The sequence below is a fragment of the Topomyia yanbarensis genome, chromosome 2 (assembly GCF_030247195.1).
Source record: "Topomyia yanbarensis strain Yona2022 chromosome 2, ASM3024719v1, whole genome shotgun sequence".
NCBI classification, from domain to species: Eukaryota; Metazoa; Arthropoda; class Insecta; order Diptera; family Culicidae; genus Topomyia; species Topomyia yanbarensis.
The window spans coordinates 175,192,078-175,210,110 of record NC_080671.1 but is presented as its reverse complement, the minus strand read 5'-3'; the positions used below and the strand labels follow the sequence as shown (position 1 = coordinate 175,210,110).

Genomic DNA, 18,033 nt, shown 5'->3' with positions numbered 1-18,033 from the left:
TCTTGTAGAACTCAATACTTCATTTCTCTCTGACAGAAAGTTGTAGGGTTACCATATTTGCAGATTTTTCTGTAATGTCACAGATTTATTTCACAATTTTTCGTCACAGATTCAACTTTACAGATGAAGATGACAGATTTTTGGCATTTTGGTGAAAATATCACAGATTCCCATAGACTATTCAAATATTAACATTTTTCAAAGATTTTTTGGAAATTCAATACAGATTTTTCTGTTTTAATCAACACAAATGGCAGAAATGTTTCAATGTGGCATCCGTAAATACTATAGAGCAGTGATTCTCAACCTAGGGTCAGCGGACACCTAGGGGACCGTCAAGTCAAGTCGTTGCTGGGGGTCCGGGAAGAAAGATATATTTTCCGAGAGCAGATTGAAATTTCAAGTTTTGTTTCCTAACAAACTGAGAATAACATATTGATAGCATATAAAATCGATGTTTATGAGAGATGGTCGGGTTCGGGTTTTTGGACCCGAAACCCGGACCCGACCCGTCAGGGCCGGCGAAACACTCTTTTCCCGAGTGGGTAGTAAGAGTTGAAGTGATTTCTACTAGTGGTGACGAAAGTTCAGTACACCATGTCTGAACTGAATTGTTTATGCATCGATAGTGTAACAGCTCGATCCTGGAACTTGCTAATATAATTTTAAACGCACTTTTACACTTTTAAAACCATTCTTTTTTCTGCACTTTCTTTTCCTTCCTTCTGACCAGTCCAGTCTCTCGTTCCTCTCTCTCTTCTCCTCCTCCCTCTCCCTTTTTCCTCTCCCTCTCTCTAACCACTGTTCATCGCTCAAGGTATTCTTCTTTTCAGGTACGTCACCGTAGTAGAACCCTACATCCCACCTTATTTTTAATTTTTATCTTTAAAAAGGCACGTAGTCTTGGAACCTCTTGGGAGCCAAACGTCTTCGTTTATCTGGCCCTAAAGCACCTGCATCATGCGCCGATTCTTCGCTAAACTCATCCTGTCGAAGGCCATCTAATCGATATTCTGAACCCTTCTCGGCGTTAGAATTTTCCGCCCTTATTGGTAACCCTGTTTGAGAATATTCTGATCGTCTATCTGTCTCCTGTGCTTGTACTTCTGCTTTCTTAAGATGTGATACATAACGTTTATATTCGTTCCCTGATATTAATGATTTAATTTTAACTTCTGAACCCATTCGTTTGATTACTTTGAACAGCTCCGAAGAATAATCGGCAGCCAATTTGTTTTCCTTTCTCTGTCGTTTAACGTAGACATATTCCCCCTCTTCAATTTCATTACTACGAGCCTTCCGTTTGTTGTCGGAGTATTCCTTCCCCTTTTCCTTAACGATTTTATCCCTATCTCGAACTTCCCCATCTTCTTTGTACTCCGGTATCGATGGCAGTTTATTTCTAATCCTGCGCCCGAACATCAGCTCCGAAGGGGTCTTTCCTGTTGTCGAATGAATTGTAGAATGGTATGCCAGTAAATATTTTCTCAGTTCTAAACGCCAGTCCTTGCCTAATTCCTGCGCGATTCGTAGGCGTTTCAATATGCTTCTATTCTGACGCTCTACCTCTCCATTCGCTTGAGGCCAGTACGGAATCGTGTTCACCAGTTTAATATTTAATTCTTCACAGAATTGCCTAAGCTCCTTACATTCACTACTCAATTGGGGCCCGTTATCAGCTCTCATTGTGATAGGGACTCCAAACCGACCGAATATCGTCGATAATTCTCGTATTGTGTCGATAGCAGTGGTATTCTTCATTTCCACAACTTCTACGAAACGGCTGTAATAGTCCACTACCACGAATAGCCATTGACCTTCAGGCAGTGGTCCCATAAAATCAACGGCTATTTCCTGCCAAGGTCCTGCGGGCATTTGTTTCCTTATCATGGGCTCTGGTGCATCTGGTGCTGATACCAATATACAACCACGGCAATTCCTGACGAAAGTCTCCACATCTCTGTCCATCTTGGGCCACCACACCGATAAACGCAACGTTGATTTCATCATTGAGGTTCCCAGATGCCCCTCGTGAGCGATACGAAGAATCCGGGCCCGCAGTATCCTAGGGACTACTATACGATCTCCGCGTAATAGGATGTCTCCAACTCTACATAATTCATTAGCGAAGATCCGAAACTCAATTGGCAGTTCATCACGTTTATCTTGTTCAACCATCTCTAGAATCGTTTGTAATTCCGTATCCGATTTGGTAGCTTCCACCATTTCTTCCCAAGGAACAGCCACAGCGTGCGCAGCAAAGTCTGTTATCTCCCTAATCATTACTTCTTCTCGTTGGTCAAATGGCACTGGTTTTAATGTCGACAGTCTGGATAATACGTCGGCTTGGTTTTGGTCTCCGGGTATGTGCGTTATTGAGTAATCAAACCCTTGGAGGCGTAGTACCCACCTTTCGATTCGGGCGCATGGTCGCGACCGAGGTGTAAACAAGTAGATTAAAGCCTTGCAATCGGTCAAAATCTCAAACTCCAACCCGTACAAATAAATATAGAACTTTTCGACACACCACACCAACGCGAGTGCTTCTTTTTCAGTATGACAGTATCTTTTTTCCGTGTCCGTTAACGATTTTGAAGCAAAACTGATTACACGGTGTTTACCGTGCTTATCTACCTGGATGAGCAAGCCCCCAAGCCCAACAGGACTGGCATCAGCCATCACCAGTGTTCTGTCTTCTCGTTGATAAAATCCCAGAGAAGATGAATTAGACAATGTTGTCTTGATTTGGTTGAAAGCATTTTCATGTTCGGCTAGCCAATTGAACGTGTTTCCTTTTCTTGTTAAATTTCTTAGCGGTGCATCCACCGTGGCCAAGTTTGGTAGAAAACGGTTTAAGTAGTTGGCTAGCCCCAGAAAGCTGCGTACCTCGTTAGTATTCTCAGGTCTTCGGAAAGCAGCCAGAGCTTCTATCTTAGCATCTGATGGTATTACTCCTGTACTTGTTATCTTATGACCAAGAAACTCGAGCTCCTCGACTCCAAATATACAGTTGTCCCAGTTGAGTTGTACGTTCCATGCTTTTAATCTTGCCAATACCTGAATGAAATTAGGGATAGAAAAGAATACATAAACAAAACTAAATCAATAACTATCAATTTGAAACGATTTTATTCACACCTCTTAGTCAATTCAAGCAATTAATTAATAAGAAAAAAAGTTTACATTAGATTGCTCCAGAAATGACTCTACCTTTTCGACACGTTCATCATGCTCCTTTTTATCCTTGCCTTCGATATAAACGTCATCAATGTACCACCAGGTCCCCTCACATCCAGCCAGTATCGCGTCCATTGTTTTCTGAAAAACCTCTGGTGCCGATACCAACCCGAATGGCATGCGCTTAAATCTGTACAGTCCCCGTGCTGTGAGAAACACCATCGCATCTCTCGAAACTTCATCCAGTTCAAGTTGTAAAAATGAATCTTTGACATCTAGTTTGCTACGAATCATTTTTGGTCCAATTCTGGCAAGGAAATCATCGATCACTGGCATTGGGTGTCTTTCCCTCAAAACAGCTTCATTCACTCTTCTCAGATCAAGGCAAATCCTGGGTTCACCATTCGCCTTCCCAACCACCACCAAGGGAGATACCCAGCTCACCGGCCCCTTCTTCTCTTCGATGATATCCCTCGCCATCAGCTCCTTAAGCTTGTCGTTAACGGCTTCTTCTAGTGGCACCGGAACTCTCCTCATTGGTTGAAATATTGGTTTGAAATTTGGATCCAAGTGGATATGCACGCAAACACCAGTGATCTTAGTAAGAGGTTCAAAATTTCCTGTTACCTGATCTATTCCCATGCCAACTTTCAATATTCCTAAACGTTTCGATGTAGTGTCTCCCAGAAGAGCGCGTTGTCCCCCCTGGACCACGAAAAACTCGGCTACCACCGATCTTGTACCAACCCAGACAACTGCTTTAAACGTACCTAATACCGTAAGCGGTATCGAGTTGGCATAACCCTTTAGCACACGGTCAGTTCCTTTTTTACAGCTGATCACTTCGATTCCCGATGACTTCAATTTCTCCCAATCAAAATCGGTAATCAGGTTTGCTTCTGCTCCAGAGTCTACCAACATCTGGTGTGAAACTCCACCAATCACGCATGTAACCATATTAGACTCGTTCCCCGAATAGAAAGCGTAATATGTTTTTGGTAAGTTAATCGTAGACGATTCACTAGACTCAATCGCATTTGATTCTCGAGTACCTTGCACGTCTTGAGCTGCATGATCAATCACCCGAATCCTCTTGGCGTCTGTCGCCTCTGCCTTCCCAGAAAAAGGCGCTTTAGCCTGCATTCGACATCGGACTTCAAAATGCCCTGGTTTATTGCAACGCTTACATCGTTTTCCTCTGGCAGGACATCGTGTGTCCGTGGATATATGTCCAAAAAGCCCACATTTAAAACATTTTATTTCAGAATTCTTGGACTTAAGTTGGAAGTCTCCAGTTGTCTTCGAGTTTGGGGGTTGATACCGCCGTTTGGCCTGAATATCGTACACACGCTCGTGTTGATTCAATTGTTCTCGGGTTGATCCAAAATCCTTCAATTGTCTTTGCACTCCCTCTAGTGACTTTCCGATTTCTTCAATTTCCTCTAATGAGCGATCCTTCTGCAAAATCTGTTTCCGCAGCTCGTCTGACACACAACCCTCTACTATGGTATCCGTTAGCATGATGTCCGTAAGGATCTTTGAAACGCTCGGTTCGAACTTGTCAACACCACACTCACTTATTTGTTGTCTAATCCTGATAACGAACTCGGCAAACCTTTCGCCTTCTTGTTGCTTCATCCTCCGTAAATTATGGCGCTCCAAGACGTCTTGTTGTCCCGGTTGAAAAAAATCATCGAATGATTGGATGGCCACATCATAGTATGCCTTCTCCAGAGATACCACTGCAAATCGCTCGCTGTTTGGAAGCGACTGGAATAACGCCTGTAACTGAGGCCCGCCGAGGTGCAGAAGTTTAGCTCGTTTTCGTTTCTGATCGGTAATGTCCTCCGCCTCGAAATAATATTCCAACGATCTTTTCCAAATCTGCCATTCTTTGTGTAATTTTGTTTTCTCCATTTCATTGCATCTAAAAGGTGGTATAATTCGTGTCAAATCCATCTGAAAAGCAACGTAAACGAGATGAAGAGAATGAAGAATAACAAATTTATGCTGCATGGCTAAAAATATTCAAAACAAAACTTTATTGCACATTTTATTGTTCCTTAACCATGATTAACTAATAGTAAAGTGAGCGTGTATACCACACCCAATTTTTTTTAAACTGATATGACACCGCTTTTATATCGCAGCTGGTAAACTTTCTTTTATTTGGCAAAAATCACCTCCAATCCATCCCCAAACGAACCGGATCATAATCTTACCCGAATCAGTAATCATATTACCAATGATCGTCGAGACGAAAAAAAACCATCCTATTATCTACGGGTTGGTGATTCCCAAATCAGGTCTACATTATGTGAGTCACCGATTCCACACACAATAACAGTAAAGCTTTCCACACTGACTCATCTTCACAACAAAACCGATTCCCAAATCGGACTTACACCGGTTTCTCTGATTTTCAAATATTAACAACAATCCGGAGAAAATACTTGCAAGATCACAAGAAACGTAACTCTATTTTTGATCCATTATTAGAATCATTCTGATTCCCAAATCAGATATTAGGTATGCCAACGTCTGATTCTCTAATCAGAAAATATATCTACCAACCAGTTCCCAAACAGGTTTTCACGAACTCTTCACGAGTTAACTTCTGGCTAGAATATCGTACGCCACCACTTACTTATCACAGTGCTTTAACCCTTCACCGGTACATATTAACTACTAGAACGAGAATCATTCAACATCTTTCCTTATCTATGTCTCGAATTTCCGAGCAATAACATTATCCAATGTTTTACGTCACCCCCAAATACACACACCTAAACAGATTTCTCACATCTGCACCTTCACAATTGCTCACATCTTTCCGCCAAACGATTTTTCCTCCGTTGTTCGTTTCAGCCATTTTGAATACTAAACCGAACGATGTTTCAAATGAACTTTTTCCATCGAATTAAATAGCTTTCTACATACCCTGCTACTTTTCCTCGTCGCCAAATGTAACAGCTCGATCCTGGAACTTGCTAATATAATTTTAAACGCACTTTTACACTTTTAAAACCATTCTTTTTTCTGCACTTTCTTTTCCTTCCTTCTGACCAGTCCAGTCTCTCGTTCCTCTCTCTCTTCTCCTCCTCCCTCTCCCTTTTTCCTCTCCCTCTCTCTAACCACTGTTCATCGCTCAAGGTATTCTTCTTTTCAGGTACGTCACCGTAGTAGAACCCTACAGATAGCATACTTTTTTATCTGCCTCTCGTTTCTTCTGCTGTAAATTTTATGCATTGGACATATTCGGTCTATCCACTCATTGAATGCTTACTAGAAGTATATGCATGAAAATGCATTAAAATCACAGTAGAAGAAAAGAGACGGTAAAATTATGCTGGAAATGCGACCAATAGTGTAAAAATATGCGTGTGATTAAATTTACATTGGCCACAAATCATGCTATAAATAACTTGCGTATGTGTAGGTGACCATACCGACATACAAAAAATCCCCGTAAAACAATACCAAGACTTGAACTGACAATCACTGACTCGCCAAATTGTTTATTACTGATACTGCGAATGTTCCACAGCTAAATGCTCATTACTGTATTGTTTCAAATTTCATAGCATTAATTTTCTATTTCCTTCGATAAAACCGTGGGTACTGAAGCCCGCATGATAATGTAGACTAATGAGAAGGTATCTCCGACAGCAGACAGCCCTTACTTCCGAACCGAATATAACCCATTTAACATCATCGATATATCGCGTAAACTAACTAAACAACACTCGCCCGTGTACGAAGAAGCATCTTGTATACGTATAAGGAATGGGCGATGTCGATGTGATATTTGAAAAAATCGATTTTTTCAGCTTGAAAAATCGATTTTTTGTATTTTTTGTATATGATTCAATAAAATCGATTTGGTGAAACCGATTTTTCTTTCAAAATTCCCATTGATTTTTCCACAATCGATCTTTTTACCTCGAAAAATCGATTTTTTGCGTCGATTTTTCCCGCCTCGATGTTTGACAACATCGATGTTTCCGCATTAAAAAGATCGATGTAGCAAAATCGATTTTATTTTTCAAAATGACCATCACTAATACGTATCCGCCTGGGAAGTAGAGATTGATGGTGTAGTCTCCAACAGTGGTCTTAATTGCGAAATATGGGGTTGGCTCCTTCCAGAACCCTTTGCTTCAGTCAGTGAAAATTCTGGTTTGCAAGCAATGCGTTTAGCATAAATCGAGGAGTATAAGAACTTATTTTCAATCAGTCTCATGACGATTCTTTCAACGGGTCTACTCTTCAAAACTTTGGGAACAATTGGGCCATGCAGCAAAACCGAAGTAAGTGGCTCCTCGTCTCGGAAACTAACAGAAATTTCCTCATGGGACATCAAAAACCCCAAGTGTCCCTATATCTCACTCCCATAATTTTCCTAGATTTACCACGAAGTGTTTGGTTAAATTCCGACGTAGATCTTCCACAATATTAACATTATTTGCCAGGGCCGAATTAATCCTCGATACCGGATATTGAAGTTGTCGGTTGTCAAGTCTGAATCAAAGGCAGACATTGTTTGTTTGCCATAGGGTTGTCTTCATGTTGATTGCCGATCTATCTTACTGCACAGAGAACAGACATCCATGATCGAACAAAAATATTCAAAAAACGTGTGTAAACATTTGAATTAATATACGAAAAACACTAACGCCGCCATACCAACCTATCCCAACTATCCGTCAAATCGATTCCGGAACCGGTTCGAAATCCTGGATGGATTCAGCATGGAATCTAGCTCAAAGAAAACAACCGGTTGACGCATTTGAGCTGGAATTCATGTTGGAAGTCCGAATCGGTTCCGGACTAGTTTGACTGGGTAGAGGAATAACCGCTGTCAATTCTGTCGCACTCAGCCACAAAAAACATGACGACAGTAGCGCACCTGGTTTAGATATCCAAACTACCTTCGAAACCGTTAGAGATTTTACACAAGTTGAATGCTGAAGATGGACGTCTGTTCTCTGTGCTTACTGCATGATATTCGCGACAATTTCAATATGATCATAACTACTCCACCTCCAAGCGTGTTAAATTTATCATTGTACTCGACCTCAATTAGTGTGCCTATTGAATGGAACAGCTACGCGTCCACTATATCCGAAACAATCGAATCAAAACAAGAAATTCCCCCGGTGGAAGCATACAAGCACAGAGAACAGACATCCATGATCGAACAAAAATATTTAAAAAACGTGTGTAAACATTTGAATTAATATACGATAAACACTAGCGCCGCCACACCAACCTATCCCAACTAACCGTCAAATCCATTCCGGAACCGGTTCGAAATCCTGAATGGATTCAGTATGGAATCTTGCTCAAAGAAAACAAACGATTCCGACTCTATCGGTTGATGCATTTGAGCTGGAATTCATGCTGGAAGTCCGAACCGGTTCCGGACTAGTTTGACTGGGTAGAGGAATAACCGCTGTCAATTCAGTCGAACTCAGCCACAAAAAAACATGACGACAGTAGCGCACCTGGTTTGGATGTCCCAACTACATTCGAAACCGTTAGAGATTTTACACAAGTTGAATGCTGAAGATGGACGTCTGTTCTCTGTGATACAAGGTTTTAACTGGCTTGATTATCGACACTGCGATTAAAAGTCAGACAAAACGAGATCCGGCGTAAACAGCAGTGGGCGGTCCCTTACTTCGTGGTGGGTAGAGAGCACTCAGAATTGTACGCGAAGAGGTCCTATAAGGACTTTTTGAATGCCGGATCGCCCGATTTTTTCCGAATCCCAAAGGCACAATCAAGCCTTGGTTGGGATGGATAAGGCTCGTGACTTTATTCGGATGATATCTCGGGTCATGACCAGTCATTATACGTTGGATGAGCATCTCCGGTGTAGTAGGGTCGTGGAGAGCCTAGGGTTGATTCTTCTTTCAAATATGAGCAGTTATTTGAACCTATATACCAATTAATCCTTAGTATCGTCGAATAACTGAGACCAAGGATCCAAAGCGGGATCCGCCGGGTTCCGATGGTGTGTCTGCGGCCCCTCGCGAGCAAACCTGTGATCCACTCGTTTGCCCGGATTATTCAAACATAGGGACTATCAACTAGTTCAAGTGCGACTGAGCGGAGCGATGTCGAACCGCACCAGGTTTAAAGCGATGTGGCGTAGCCACATTAGGCGTCAACGCCTAGTAACAGAAAATTCAATGTATTTTTTTAAATTATGCCAAACGACCATTATGCCAAATGACCATTATGCCAAACGACCATTATGCCAAATGACCATTACGCCAAATGAACATTATGCTAAACGAACGTATGTGTCACCTACTGTTATGCCAAATGAACATTATGCCAAATGAACTTATGCCAAACGAACTTATGCCAAACAACGTGCTCCCTTGCTGTCCACCCTCTCTTCACTTTCCCTGATACGGTCTCTGCAGTTGAAATCAATTCCTCTTGTGTATATCTTTTGCCTTCCTTATAGAAGTCTAATAGTGTTTCTCTTTGTTTCAATTGTTAATCAAATAATTGGTTTATTGCTAGGTTTATTGTCAATATTTTTGCTCGTGTAGGGTTCGCTAAAGAAAGGGAGTCCCAATTTACCCAAAAATAATGAGATATTCCCAAGGGGTGAGTCGCTTAGCACAAATCGAATTGTGCTCACAAACAAACAGCGTGGTAGCTCGTGCCGCAATGTACAACGATGTGCCACGGTGTGCCACGCTGTGCCATGGTGTTCAGTAAAATAAAAGCAATGGTTGCTATGATTATTCAACTACACTTTGTTGACAGTTTTCGAGTTGTCAGAAGTGTGCCTCATTGTGCCACACATTGTGGTAACGAGTGAAATGATCGTGTGTTACTGTGAATCGTAATCTTATATCGTGTTATTGTAGGTGATATACTGTGCATAGCACATTGTTCTAAGCGACTCACCCCTTGGATATTCCCCAAAGCCAACTAAACTTCATCCCAATAGTTTTGAGTAAAAAAAAACATTCCCTTTCGCTTGTTTTCCGGCTGTGAAATAAGGACAGCGAATTTAAATTGCCTACTGGTAGGTAATGGATTTTAAGTGTGCAACTAGTGAATCAAATTCGTTGGTTGGACAGAGGCTGTGGCCCAACCAGCGAATCACTGTCTTTTTTTGGAATTTTAGTAGAGGGTAGTGTTGACACCGCTGGGCAGTCACTGTAGGCAGTCGGTAATACCGCAGTCGGGAAGACAGCCGAACCCATGTCAAGTGAGACCACTCGCAAAGGTGAAATAGTGAGGAAACGCTGTCATGTGAGGAAAGAAAAAGAAAAAAAAGTTGAATCAAAACAAACTAAGAAATTGTGCGTGAGGAAAATAGTCGGAGAATAATCTTTTTTATTGCGAAAAATTAAGTTTAAGTAAAGTAAAAATTCGAAGATTTAGTTGTAGAACAGTCTACTCTCTGTACTACTGTCGCCGTACGTGAATTTGGACGGCTAGCAAATTGTAAGTTGTGATCTGAAAAAAAAATAAACAAAAGAAATAAATTATAAAATTATCAGGATAGTGCAGCAAGAAGAGGCTCAGAGGAGATTAAATCTGCTGAATATTTTATCGCGCCACCCGAATATCTGTCGTCGTTCGCTGAGTCGGACGACAAGCAAACCGTAAGCAAACTGAAATTTATTTAAAGAATTGTTTAATAGCAATGAAAAATTAATAGGAAGGAGTAGCAGGAGAGAAAAGGAGAAGGTGAAATCAGGAAAGATTCGACATTGGAAGAACGAGGATACTATTTAAGTAAGTTTGTTATAAAAATAATTAAAACTATAATAAATAACTTAATTTGCAGTTTTTGAGCTGCTGCTGATAGTGCTGCTACAAAAATATAGTTTCTGGTTCATCCGAACAAACTCAAAAATTAAATATCGAGATTTCGGATAACCTCAATCACGATGAGCGAATCGAACATGGATTTCACTATGACTCCGTGTGAAGCTTGCGGGAAGGTATCAACGCAGAACGAGGAGATGATTGCCTGTGACAGCTGTGAGCGCTGGTATCACTCCCGCTGCGTGGAAGTTACTGTGGCGACAAAAAAGGACACGAAATGGTTCTGTCCCGAAGATGGTTGCCAAGCAGTTTCCCAATCTTACCAGAAGCAGAAGAAGGCAAACCGTTCGAAGAAGAATACGGAGGAATCGGACCGCTCGAGCGCGAAATCCCTCGAGCGTCAACCTCCGACCTTGCCTCCATCCGTTGCTGCAAAAATCAGAGCAATGGAAGCGGAGAAGAAGCGTTTGGAGGAGGAAATGGATGCGGAATGTTTGTTGCGGGAAAAGGAGCTTGAAATGAAGAACGCTTTGAAGGAAAGAAGGATGCGTTTAGACCGTGAGCTGCGCGAAAAGGAGCTGCAGAAAGACCGAGAGCTTCGTGAACGGGAGATCGAGGAAAAACGCCTTCAACATCAAAGGGAACTGCAGGAGAAGAAGGAACATCTTTGCCACATAAGGAAGATGGAAGAGATCCATCAGGATCAGATGTCCTTCGTAGAGGAACAGTTGAAGGAAGCGCTAATGGTGAACAGCGGACAGAAAACAAAATCGGTCGCTGATCCCCAAGAAGGATTTTCCGGAGCATCCGGCGGAAAATCTACCCCGTTGCGTCCTCCGGCGTTCGGCAAATTGACGGAAGTTAATCTGAAGATGTTTGCACAGAACGCCGAGGGCACCAGTGATGAAGAAAATCGGTCGGATATTACAGACGGCGACGAGGGCTGTGACGACGAAAACGGCGAAAGAAACCGGAGGCCAATAGTTGATACAACTCCATACGGGCTGGGGCAACAGCGTGCCGGACCAAGCAGGGCTCAATTGGCTGCGAGAAGTGGGCTTACAAAGAAGCTTCCAACATTCTCGGGGAAACCAGAAGAGTGGCCTCTCTTTTTCGGCGCCTATCAAGCATCCAATGAAGCCTGTGGATATTCTGATGTGGAAAATCTGGTGAGACTTCAAGACTGTCTAAAGGGTTCAGCACTGGAGTCCGTCCGAGGCCAGCTTCTTCTTCCAAAGTCGGTCCCACGAGTAATCGCAAAACTCCGCCAGCTTTATGGACGCCCAGAACAGTTGCTGCAAAGCCACCTTGAAAAGGTACGCAGGCTCGAGCCACCAAAAGCTGAAAAGCTAGCCAGTTTCATACCGTTCGGCAATGCGGTCGAGCAACTGTGCGAACACTTGGAAGCAGCGGAACTCACGCTCCACTTGGTGAATCCGATTCTCATCCAAGACTTGGTCGGCAAACTTCCGGACGGGGAAAAGCGTCAATGGGTGCAGTATAAGCGAAAGAAGAATCCAGTTACACTTCGAACGTTTACGGATTTTATTTCGAGAATCGTGGCAGATGCTTGTGAGGCGAATGTCACTTTCGAGTACAAACCGGATGCTAGGTTTGCCGCAGGTACGAGTGGAAGAAGCAAACCGAAGGAGAAGGCAGCACTCTATAGCCACTCCGAGGTAGAGTGTTCCAGCGCGGACGGGTCCAATCGGGCGCAGCAAAAGCCGTGCAAGGTGTGTCATCGAACTGACCATCGTGTGCGATTCTGCCAAGACTTCAAGGACTTGTCGTACGGCGATCGCATGAAAGTAGTGACAAGATGGAAGCTGTGCAAAGTTTGCCTCAACGAACACGGTGGTCAGTGTCGTTTTAAGATTCGTTGCAATGTGGGTGACTGTAGGGAGCTGCACAATCCACTAGTTCATCCAGTCACAAGCGTGGTCGGCATGAGCGCACACATTCTCTCGAGCAGCACGGTGCTGTTTCGGATGGTTCCGGTGCAGGTACATTGCGGAGGAAGATCAGTGACAGTACTTGCCTTTCTGGATGAGGGAGCATCAGTTACTTTGATCGAGAACAAACTGGCAAATCGTTTGGGACTTGTAGGCGTGCAGGAGAAACTCACCATCAAGTGGACGGCAGACGTCACACGTGTGGAGAAAAGCTCTAGGCGGATGAGCGTATGGACTTCGGCGGTTGGTGGGACAAGCCGTGACAAGTTCTTGCTTCATTCTGTTCGTACGGTCGAGAGGATGCTGCTGCCTCATCAAACGTTGAATGCCGAAGAATTGTCGGCTAAATACGAACACATACGAGGCCTGGCAATCTCATCGTATGATGGCCGTCCGGAAATATTAATAGGGCTTAACAATATCCATTCGTTTGCCCCGATAGAAGCGAAAGCCGGAACTACAAATGAGCCGATCGCAGTTCGCTGCAAGCTCGGCTGGACAATTTACGGACCGAGACAAGCAGATTCAGCGCTGACAGGAAGCTATCTAGGGTATCATCAAGAGGTATCCAATGAAGCGATTCATGACCTTCTAAAGAGTCACTATGCGTTAGAAGAATCGGTGGTGAGTGTACAGCAGGAATCGGTTGAAGACCAAAGGGCTCGTTCGATATTAGAGCGAACCACGAAACGCGTGGGTAATCGTTTTGAGACCGGACTTCTCTGGAAGATGGACGACGTGCATTTTCCGGATAGCTATCCCATGGCTCTCAAGCGGACGAAGCAGCTAGAAAGAAAGTTGGAGAAATCACCGGAATTGTACCAAAACATCCGGGATCAGATTAAAAGGTACCTGGAGAATGGATATGCTCATCTAGCCACAGAATCAGAGCTGGTTGGCACCGAATGTGACAAAGTGTGGTATCTTCCTCTCAATATTGTGTTGAACCCAAAAAAACCCAACAAGGTCCGAATAGTATGGGATGCTGCTGCAACTGTGCAAGGAGTTTCACTAAATTCAATGTTGTTGAAGGGACCCGATCTACTCGTGCCATTGGTGTCGGTGATCATTGGGTTCCGCCAACGAAGGATTGCCTTTGGCGGGGATATCCGAGAGATGTATCACCAGCTGAAAATTATTCCCGGGGACAAGCAAGCACAACGTTTCCTCTTCCGGGATAACAGTAGTGAACCACCGAAAGTGTACGTGATGGACGTCGCCACGTTTGGGTCGACGTGCTCTCCGGCGTCGGCGCAATACATCAAGAACCGAAATGCAGAAGAGCATGCGGCACAATATCCGGAAGCTGCGGGGGCAATTATCAATCGGCATTATGTCGATGACTATTTCGACAGTGTTGACACCGTCGAAGAAGCCGTAGAACGTGCAAAGCAGGTGAGTCACATCCATAAACAAGCCGGGTTTGAGATTCGCAATTGGGTGTCGAACTCACCGCAATTTCTGTCAGCTCTGGGAGAGGAGAAACCAATGGAACCGGTACTCTTTAACCAAGATAAACAGGCATGTAGCGAGCGTGTGCTAGGAGTATTCTGGGATCCGGAACGGGATGTATTTGCGTTCAACATAAAACACCGTGAGGATATAAAAGCGTACCTGTACGACGGTGAGCGACCGACGAAGCGGATAGTATTGAGTTGTGTGATGGGGTTTTTCGATCCACTGGGTTTGCTATCTCCCTTTACAATTCATGGTAAAGTAATCATTCAACACTTGTGGCGAAACGGTTGTGAATGGGACCAACTAATCGACGACAAGGCTTGGTTAAAGTGGAAACAGTGGACCGACTTGTTGCCGCAGGTAGAAGCCTTGCGAATCCCGCGATGCTATTTAGGGAATGCTGTATCGACCTCGGTCGACTCGCTTGAATTGCACATTTTTACGGATGCGAGCGAGCATGCCTACGGCTGTGTTGCATATCTGCGTGCTATCGTGAACGGATCGGTACAGTGTAGCCTGGTCATGTCCCGCGCAAAGGTGGCTCCGCTTAAGAGACAATCGATCCCTCGGTTGGAGTTGATGGCTGCGGTTCTTGGGGCCAGGATGAGTCAAACGATTCTATCGTCACATAATTTACAGATCGCACGCATCTTTCTTTGGACCGATTCACGAACAGTTCTTTCCTGGCTGCATTCCGATACGCACGGGTACAAACAGTTCGTCGCATTCAGAGTTGGGGAGATTCTGGACTTGACGAGATTGGTAGACTGGTACTGGGTGCCATCAAAGCAAAACGCTGCAGATGTTCTCACCAAATGGGGCCGTGGTCCACCATTACAGAATGATGCGGAATGGAAGAACGGTTCGTATTTTCTGTATCAATCGCGCGATCAGTGGCCATGCACTGGGCGAATAGATGAGACGAATGAAGAAGCACGAGGAGTCGTGCTATGTCATGCGGTGGTCGACGCTGCAGCTGTTTCTCGATGGGTAAAGCTGGTTAGAGTGACTGCAACGGCAGTGCGCTTTATTGCCAACATTCAGCGTAAGAAAGCCGGGTTACCAACCGTTACATCCAAGGCCACGAAGATCCAGCACAGACACATAAAGGCTGAGTACTTGACTGTTCAGAAGCCACTTCAGCAGGAGGAACTGAGAGAGGCCGAAACCATTCTGTGGAAGCAGGTGCAATTTGACAGCTTTCCGGACGAGATGAGTGCGTTGATGAAAAACCTGCAGCATAAACCAGATCTGCCACTTGCAAAAATTGAAAAATCTAGTTGCCTCTACAAGTTGTCGCCGGTGCTTGATGCAGAGGGTGTGTTGAGAGTACGAGGCAGGCTGGAAAAGAACGGGTCAATCCCGTTCGACAAAAGGTATCCGATAATTCTGTCCAGGAAGCACGAAATAACAAAAAAGTTGATCCTGCATTTCCACGAGAAGTACGGCCATGCGAATCGAGAAACCGTTTTCAACGAATTGCGGCAGAAGTTTTGGATACCAAATGCTCGCACTGCAATACAGCAAGTGACAAAAGAATGCGTGTGGTGCAAGGTGAATCGCTGTGTACCTCGCATTCCTATGATGGCACCACTGCCGGTTCAACGCATCACCCCTCACTTGCGTCCCTTTAGTGCAGTGGGTGTTGATTACCTGGGTCCTGTCGAGGTCACGGTGGGGCGTAGGAAAGAGAAGAGGTGGATCGCTGTCTTCACGTGCATGGCGATAAGGGCCGTACACCTGGAGATAGTTCACAGCTTGACTACGCAATCTTGCTTGATGGCTATCCGACGATTTGCATGCAAGCGAGGAGCTCCGGAACAAATTTTTTCGGACAATGCTACCTGTTTCCATGGGGCAGACATAGTGATGAAGAAAGCGATGGAAAAGATTAACAGTGAGTGCGCTGAAAAGGTCTCATCGACTGCTACCGCATGGCTCTTCAATCCTCCTGGGACACCACATATGGGCGGTGTTTGGGAACGGATGGTGCGATCCATCAAAGAGGCTCTGCGTGTGCTAGATGATGGCCAAAAGCTAACGGACGAAATCCTTTCAACAACGTTGGCTGAAGCTGAGGATATCATTAACACTCGTCCATTGACATATATCCCACAAGAATCAGCCGAGGAAGAAGCTATAACCCCCAACCATTTTCTCCGTGGAACGGTGACGAGTGCGGACGTGCGAATGGGAGACTCTGTGGGCATCGCAGATGCTCTACGAAATAATTACAAGCGGTCACAGTATCTCGCCAACAGATTGTGGGAACGTTGGTCGAAGGAATATCTACCAACTCTGAATCATCGACCAAAGTGGATAGAAGATCGAAAGCCATTGCAAGTTGGAGATTTAGTGTTCGTTGTTTATGGGAAGAATAGGAAGAACTGGGTACGAGGAAGAATACAAGAAGTAGTCAGAGGAGCGGATGGAAGGATTCGTCAAGCGGATGTAAGAACTGCGGATGGGAAGGTGCATAGGCGTGCGGTGGTGAATTTGGCGGTGTTGGAGATTCAGGATGGTAAATCCGGAAATTCCGGAGAAATTTCCGGATGTTACGGGCTGGGGTATGTTGACACCGCTGGGCAGTCACTGTAGGCAGTCGGTAATACCGCAGTCGGCAAGACAGCCGAACCCATGTCAAGTGAGACCACTCGCAAAGGTGAAATAGTGAGGAAACGCTGTCATGTGAGGAAAGAAAAAGAAAAAAAAGTTGAATCAAAACAAACTAAGAAATTGTGCGTGAGGAAAATAGTCGGAGAATAATCTTTTTTATTGCGAAAAATTAAGTTTAAGTAAAGTAAAAATTCGAAGATTTAGTTGTAGAACAGTCTACTCTCTGTACTACTGTCGCCGTACGTGAATTTGGACGGCTAGCAAATTGTAAGTTGTGATCTGAAAAAAAATAAACAAAAGAAATAAATTATAAAATTATCAGGATAGTGCAGCAAGAAGAGGCTCAGAGGAGATTAAATCTGCTGAATATTTTATCGCGCCACCCGAATATCTGTCGTCGTTCGCTGAGTCGGACGACAAGCAAACCGTAAGCAAACTGAAATTTATTTAAAGAATTGTTTAATAGCAATGAAAAATTAATAGGAAGGAGGGGTGGGCGTGGCGTAGTTGGTAAATCGATTGCCTTGTACGCAGCGCACCTGGGTTCGAGTCCCGACCCCGCACATAGGGTTCGAAATTTTTCACAAGAGATTTTTCAAACGCGAAGAGGCGAATGACCTTAAGGTTAAAACCTCTATAATCGAAATAAAAAAAAAAAAAAAAAAAAATAGGAAGGAGTAGCAGGAGAGAAAAGGAGAAGGTGAAATCAGGAAAGATTCGACATTGGAAGAACGAGGATACTATTTAAGTAAGTTTGTTATAAAAATAATTAAAACTATAATAAATAACTTAATTTGCAGTTTTTGAGCTGCTGCTGATAGTGCTGCTACAAAAATATAGTTTCTGGTTCATCCGAACAGGTAGACTAAACGTCTCTTATCTGTGGCTCTATTTAAAACGGTTAAAACGCTTTGTTCGCCCTCTAAATTGACGACTGTATTGTTAGCGTGTACGGTTTCCAGTAAGAAAATTCATTCTCCTCCTTAAAAATTCATTTTTGATTGACATTTACAAATTCCTTTGG

The 18,033-nt window shown here is 43.8% G+C and overlaps 2 protein-coding genes across 2 annotated transcripts; one reads left to right on the top strand and one right to left on the bottom strand.

Annotated features, from left to right (window-relative positions):
• Nucleotides 1-885: 885 nt before the first annotated feature.
• LOC131679902 (uncharacterized protein K02A2.6-like) lies at nt 886-5,094 on the bottom strand. Its single transcript, XM_058960651.1, has 2 exons — nt 3,211-5,094; nt 886-3,057 (listed from the first exon to the last, which is right to left on the bottom strand). Exons 1-2 carry the CDS (start codon nt 5,092-5,094, stop codon nt 886-888), a joined length of 4,056 nt encoding a protein of 1,351 aa, XP_058816634.1.
• Nucleotides 5,095-10,407: 5,313 nt separating this feature from the next.
• LOC131679901 (uncharacterized) lies at nt 10,408-17,868 on the top strand. Its single transcript, XM_058960650.1, has 6 exons — nt 10,408-10,656; nt 10,713-10,817; nt 10,874-10,950; nt 11,003-17,436; nt 17,681-17,757; nt 17,810-17,868. Exon 4 carries the CDS (start codon nt 11,106-11,108, stop codon nt 16,989-16,991), a length of 5,886 nt encoding a protein of 1,961 aa, XP_058816633.1. The 5' UTR covers nt 10,408-10,656; nt 10,713-10,817; nt 10,874-10,950; nt 11,003-11,105; the 3' UTR covers nt 16,992-17,436; nt 17,681-17,757; nt 17,810-17,868.
• Nucleotides 17,869-18,033: the final 165 nt, after the last annotated feature.

What these genes read in the sequence shown, in the direction of transcription:
- LOC131679902 (XM_058960651.1), bottom strand. Translation starts at nt 5,094, where the DNA reads ATGGAGAAAACAAAATTACACAAAGAATGGCAGATTTGGAAAAGATCG. An exon ending in ATGATGAACGTGTCGAAAAG is followed by an intron (nt 3,058 to 3,210) that starts GTAGAGTCATTT and finishes AATTTCATTCAG; the next exon opens with GTATTGGCAAGATTAAAAGC.
- LOC131679901 (XM_058960650.1), top strand. Translation starts at nt 11,106, where the DNA reads ATGAGCGAATCGAACATGGATTTCACTATGACTCCGTGTGAAGCTTGC.